This window comes from Arachis duranensis, chromosome 9 (genome assembly GCF_000817695.3).
Source record: "Arachis duranensis cultivar V14167 chromosome 9, aradu.V14167.gnm2.J7QH, whole genome shotgun sequence".
NCBI classification, from domain to species: domain Eukaryota; kingdom Viridiplantae; phylum Streptophyta; class Magnoliopsida; order Fabales; family Fabaceae; genus Arachis; species Arachis duranensis.
This window is the reverse complement of record NC_029780.3, coordinates 29,455,409-29,462,154: the sequence shown is the minus strand read 5'-3', so window position 1 is coordinate 29,462,154 and position 6,746 is coordinate 29,455,409. Positions and strand designations below refer to the sequence as shown.

Sequence of the window (6,746 nt, the reverse complement as noted above, 5' to 3'; positions counted from 1 at the left end):
AGCTCCAAAGTGCCATGCCTTTGATATCATGACTAACCAAGGGCGTGCAATGCCACACCATGAATTGGCATGCTGGGCCAAAGACTAGGGAGCCTCCAAAGAAGCCCACACGAAGGCGTACAACACCCCTCTCCACCAAGTGCCACGCCACGTCCAACCCAAACCACCAAGTGTCATGCCAATTCTCTAAGCCCATGATTTCAATAAATACCAAACACTCTAATTAAGCGACTGCTAGGTTTTGAATTTTCAATTGGAGAAGATCACTTGAGAGATTGACTAGGAAAGATTTGATTTGATTTGATTCTATTTTGAATTTAAAACTTAGGTTTAGGTTAGAATATAAATAAGTCCAAAGAGTTTCTCGGTGGACATCGGAGTTTTGATCGGAATTTTTAATCTCTGTTCTCGTTTTCTGCATCATGAGCAACTAATTCTCTTCTATTAAGGTTAGGAGCTTTGTTTATTTTGACGGATTGATACTATTATTTTTCTACTCTTGATTAATGCATTGATGTTTTATTTAAGAAGCAAGTTTCATTCTTCATATTAATGGTTGGAATGTATTGAAAAATAATTCTAATTTGACTTGAATTCTTCTATTACCTTAGAAAAGTTAGAATTAGCTTGAAACTTCTTTTCACAATTCTTTAAAGTTCTAAAACTATTTTTGATAAGTGACATAAAATCAACTAAGATTAACCTTAAAGAATTGTGTGGCATTAAATCAGAATTTGTGCTTAACCTCTTATCAAAATTAATTGATCAAGGAATTGACGATTGATTAGATTGAGAGAAATTGAATCACCAAGGAATTATAGTTTGATTATTTACGGTTTGCCATGAATACATCTCTGCATGATCAAAGTAGATAGCAAAAAAAATGTTTCTCCTAAAATTTAAACATCTCCAAAGTCTTAACATATCCATTCATATTATTAATCATTCATATTTGCTTTCTCTTAGTTCCTTGTTTTTTACGCTTAATTCATCTTAACCAAGTTTTTAATATGTCTAATTAGAATAGTCAATTAATCACTGCTTGCTCAGTCTATTAATCTTCGTGAAAATGATATCCACTCACCGTGGTATTACTTGATACAATCCGGTGCACTTGCCAAGTTAGATTTTACACCATCACATAGTCGCATGTATCAGCCAATTACATCCATTCCCAAAACTGCACACACTTTTCATAATACTTCAATCGATCAGACTCAAACACTTTATACTCAACACCCCATCGAATATTATAACTCTTTACTGTTAGTACAACTTTCTCTTTGCTTTGGAACCGCTGGCCGATTTCAAACTCGTCAGTGCCAAGCATTCCATGCCAGTTACCGTGAATAGCAGGAGCTGTTGATATGAAAATATAGATTGATTCATTGCCTAAAGATTCAAATTAGAGAAGTGTGGATGGTACTATTGTGTCTGAGAGCTTGACTGGGTTTGAGATCTTCCAACAGGTGTTATGTCTTTCTCGCCATCATTATCATCACTAATAATAGATGGTTCCGAATCTAACCCATCATTTCCTATAGTTTCTGTAATTAGATCTCTATCTCTGACCTCCATGAATGTGGACATACTATCCAATACAGGTGCTACTCTCATTGCAGCTGCATGCTCCCCAAAGATAGGAACATCACCTAAGTCATCTGCATTTTTTGCCTGGATAGGTAAATCTGCTGCAAATGATGGGGATGAAACATAGGCAGTAACTTATTGACCCGCTGGAATGACATTAGAATTTCCTTCTACCCTATCGGTTGGCAAATTCGGAATAGATCCACCTGAGCTACCTTCTACGACATTGACCATTCTCGCAAACAACTCCATAGCGCCCAAATATGAAAATCTAACTTGACTGTGAAATATAACTCGCATGTCGTCGTCACCTAGAATTTTATATTTTCCAAATTTTATAATTGTGAAATATGGAATCCAAAAAAATTACTTGCTTTATACGTTTTTTTCGCACTTTTCTAAATTTTGTAATATATTATTTTGTAAATTCGTCAAATTTACAAACACACCAATCTACTTTTACTAAAAAACGTAGCATCCTCACTTGTGTTTTCATTAATTTTTTCTTGGTGATGAAATAGAAAAACACACTCTTAGCCATCTCTCTCAAAACTCTCATCACTTCATGTTTGGTTAGGCATGCTCGTTTATTAATAGACTCAGTGTCTTCATAAACCGTTTTAGGATCTTCGGCTTTATCTCACGCATATAAATCGTCTCAGAAAATTGAGGATTACTTTAAGGCATAAATCGTTCGTTCTAAGTTGTTGAGGGTTAGGACAACTCATAAATCGTCTCTAGGTTTTGTGTTTATTGGCTTTTATGTAAACACAATGTCTTAGGACAATTTACGTGCTTTTAGATTACGAAATTTAAGCATAAATCGTCCCACCTTACAATGTTTAATGTCCAAACCTAAACCACAAAGTTCTGAAATGATTTATATAATAATAGAAAGAGGAGATTCACATAACAAAAGCTGATTTAAGAAATTTTGGTAATTTTGAGTTTTCTTAAATTTTAAAAAAGCTTAATTATAAATATTAAATTAAACAAGATAATTTAATATTATTATTTTTATATTAAAAAATTGTTCATTACATAAAAAATGAAAACAAAAATAAAATCACTATAACCCAGCTTTGAAGGGCACTCCAGTCTTGGGCAACCATGAATCACCTTGTATGAAATTGTACACAGTGAAACCATCTGCATCATTTTCATCCACCAGATGGTACCCTTCCCAAGTGACCCTATTAGTAGTATTTGAACCTGGACCCCAATTAGCAAATTCCGCAAAATACAAGGTCCTCAATGCAAAATCCCCATTCCACTCAACCCAACCTTTTCCATCAACTATCCCATCCATGAAACACTGCACGTAAACCGTTCTTGAATACTCCTTCCAAGGCCTTCCCAGATACGTTTCTACCCTGCTGTAGTTCCCATCATTTCCAACGATCCATGAGTTCTGAATGGAAATTCCGGTGTTTTGGTTCGGATCCATTCGGCCCTGCGCCGTGATAGCGTTGAATTGGTTTTGCATGGGTAGTCTTGGAAAGATGTTGCAGTCTTGAAACAAAGTTGCAGCGTTGCCGAAGATAAAGTCAACTGTTCCGTAAATGTCAGAGTTTTTGTAGAATTGTCTTAGAGAATGCGTGTACAGTGTGTCTTGATAGCCTTCGAAACTGCAGGTGTAGAATGTGGACATATCTGCACTGTTTCTTACAGCTACTGCTTGGTGCTTGGCGGGGCCCGCTGTGTTGCGAAATGTTATGTTCACTGCTACAAACCCTTTTCCAGCTACAGCTGTGCACAATAATACCAATAATATCTAAATCATTAATAATATTTATTTATCAACCAAATTATATATACATATTAAAAATAAATTAAATTATAAATATATAAATATACAATGAAAATCATGTATATAATATTCTTTTATTTAGGCCTACGAGTATGATAGTTTCCACTATAATAATGTGGTTTAATTTAAGTATAGTTGGCTAATTGAGAGTGTCTTGGAACCAAACTCTTTTGTAATAATTGTTTGGGAAACTAACAATATTAATAACTAATAGGTTGCTACAATGAGACCACAACTCAGTTAACTCTAAGTTGGTTTATATGAGAATGAGATACAGCCTTGTAGTAGTTTTTATGGAGAGTGGATCTCTCCGAAAAAAAAAAAAATTGAATAGTGTCAAGTGTTTAATTTAATTATTTATTTATTTTTTTATTTATCTTTGATCTCACTTATAAAATTAAAAGTGAGAGATTACATTTTATTTTCTCTAATAAAAAAATGAAAAGAATTTATTTCCACTTTTATGCTCGTTGATATAGGGATTTAATTCGTGTATAATGTTTATGGAAACAAAAAAAAAACACATTTTATAGAGAGATTGTTCAATAATTTTATATTGCCACAATAATGGTTTCCTTATAATAACTTACTAATTACTATTATATCAAACGTGACACAAATATAAACATTCAAGTACAGATAGATGAATGTCAGTACAAAACAATTAAATTAATAATTTATTATATTCTTTTCATGGTTTAACTTTCATGTGTACCTTCTTTTTAGGTCAATTATATAGTGTATAATTTTTATTTAATTTATTATTTATAATAAATTTTAAATATTTAAAAATTATTTTGTTTTTATATTTTTAAATTAAATATTAAATTTAAATTTTTTTTAACACCTTAAATACCAATTTTTGAACATCATAACCAGTGTCCTTCTTTTTATTCTTCCGTACACTTTTCTTTTGTGCTTACTAAAACTGGTAAAAAGCAAAAACCAAATAAGCCTAGAGAGGCTTAGCTTGTACCTTTCTCGGGAAAATGTCCCTACCACTCAATGTGATACACTTCGACATTTTCTTTAGTTGATACTACGCCAACTCTCTTTTTCTTCTCATGCATTCATTGTTTATCCAATTTGGCATACTAACAAGTGATTTCCTTTTTTCCTCAGGCTGAAAACCAAGATTTGGTGGCTTTTTTAGTTTAATAAAATATTCATTAATTTTTAATATGTAAAGTTAGAAGGTTTTTATGTATTAATAGCTAATTTTGTAGGTAAAGCAATTTTGCGCATAGGTTGCGAAATTAAGAGAGAAAAAACCTTCGAAATAAATTTTGTCATGATTAATATAGAAATTTCAATTTTGTGTTACTTCAAATTTAAAAAAAAAATATGTTGCTCAAACTTATAAATTTAAAATGTCACAATTAATAATTTTTTTAAATTAACCAAAAGTCATCTTTTAATTCATCTGTATTCAAAATTTTTTTATTGAAACTTTAATATTGAAAAAATTAAACCCTCCAAAATAGTATAGGAACTAAAATTTAAATTTTTAAATTATTAGAGAATAAATAAATTATTAACTTAAAATTTAAAAGTATCTAAATGTTGTTGAAGAGTAAAAATTATGAGATGTAGGTGATTTGTTTATATTTTGCTAGCAATGCTTGCGAAATATGTCTAAAAATCTATTTGTAATTACTTATTGTGCAAGTTGTCACCTATCTTCCTTAATTTTGCAACATGTGCCTGTGGAATTATTCTGTTTGTGAAATTAAGTCTTTTAAGTTTTACCCAAACTAAAAGTTAATATTTTTTATTTAAATTAAAAACCCCAAAGATTTGGTGCTTACATTAGCTATGAACCAACAAAGCAAAGTGCTGAAATTAATGCACGCCATTATAGATACATTGCATGTGACATCCATTAACATGATGACCAAACGTTAAATACTCAAAAAAGAAAAAGAAAAAGAAAAAAACATTAGCTCACCGAATGTTGCAGATTGGAAAGTGGTCCATCCATCAACCACGCTTCGATTGCCAGTGATCACGGTGCGATTGATGCCATCTCCAACAATCATTACGTTCTGCTTGTTCTTCGACAGGGACACGTACTCATTGTAAATCCCAGCAACAACATAAATAACATGGTACCCATTGTTGGTGCCGGTATTGTTAGGTGCTGCATCCACAGCATCATTTATGGTGGTGAAATCCCCAGATCCGTTCGGATTCACCACAACTTTCTCTCTCACCACCAACCCTTCGTCGCCGTCTAAGTTTGTTTGGTGTAACTTTCTGTTCATGGTAGTTCTTGGTCTTGCGGCCGGGTTTTTAACCCAACCGTGAGCGAAAAGCGCCAGCGAAACGCTGTAAAGCTTGTATGCATTTGACAGTACACTTGATAATCCCCCGGTGATTCTTGGATATGGAGTTACTTCGTTAAAACCGTCCATACACGTTTGATGATTGGTTAAGACGGCGCTAAGCATTGTTTGTGTATCATAATAATGAGCTTGATAGCTATTTGCGGCGGTTCTTTCGGCATCTCTGAGGACAATGGACAAGAAATCAATGTTCAGTTCTGCAGAGTTGACGCAGTCTTCGATAGCATGTAAAGTGGAACCCGGAATTCTCATTCGGCGGTCTCTTAGATAAGAAGAGACCATTTCGAGAATCTTCTTTGTTATTACTAAGGATTGGTTAAGGAAGAACCGGCATTGGTCGTGTACGGATAAAATATTGGGAGAGGGTAGAGTGGCAGTGCAAAATGTAGGGTGGGGTGTGAGGTTGCATGGAGAGGAAGTGAAATCATCATTAGCAAGAGATGGAGAAAGGAATATCAAGAGGGAAAGAAGGGTGAAGAAGGTAGTTGGTAATGGAGTCTTCAAGGTAGTTCTTGTGGCCATGGCAGTTGTAATGGGCTTTTGCTTAAGCTTTTGGTGTATTTATATGTAGCTATGCTGCATTAATATTCAGAAGTTTGTATTAAATTAAGTATATCTGAAGGGTTCAAAATCTGGTCGAGGAAAACAGACGTCATAGTTGTTATTGTGGTAACCAAATGAATGCAAGAACATGATTCAATTAACAGTATGGTTGTCACATCGGCTAATGATTTTCGTTAAATAAATACTAGAAAATTATTTATTGCTTATGGTCATGTCATGCATCGCCATTAACATCGCGCATCGTGCAAATTATTTGGAATGAGGGTAGTAGTTTAATTTTGATGCACCCATTAGGGTAGAGTATTTTACACCAGTTATATAATTGTATTTATTTTTTTGGTTTGTTACTCATCCGATTAATATAAAAAGTAATTATTTTTATTAATGTAATGTTATATAATTGAAAGCATATATAAAACTATTTTACATTAACAATG

The 6,746-nt window shown here is 33.2% G+C and overlaps 1 protein-coding gene across 1 annotated transcript; it reads right to left on the bottom strand.

The window, feature by feature from the left end:
- Positions 1-2,659: 2,659 nt before the first annotated feature.
- LOC107465287 (probable pectinesterase/pectinesterase inhibitor 41) lies at positions 2,660-6,267 on the bottom strand. Its single transcript, XM_016084268.3, has 2 exons — positions 5,349-6,267; positions 2,660-3,339 (listed from the first exon to the last, which is right to left on the bottom strand). Exons 1-2 carry the CDS (start codon positions 6,265-6,267, stop codon positions 2,660-2,662), a joined length of 1,599 nt encoding a protein of 532 aa, XP_015939754.1.
- Between the last annotated feature and the right edge of the window lie 479 nt (positions 6,268-6,746).

Coding starts and splice junctions, on each gene's coding strand:
- LOC107465287 (XM_016084268.3), bottom strand. CDS start 6,267: ATGGCCACAAGAACTACCTTGAAGACTCCATTACCAACTACCTTCTTC. Junction 3,340..5,348: donor TTTCCAATCTGCAACATTCG/GTGAGCTAATGT, acceptor TATTGTGCACAG/CTGTAGCTGGAAAAGGGTTT.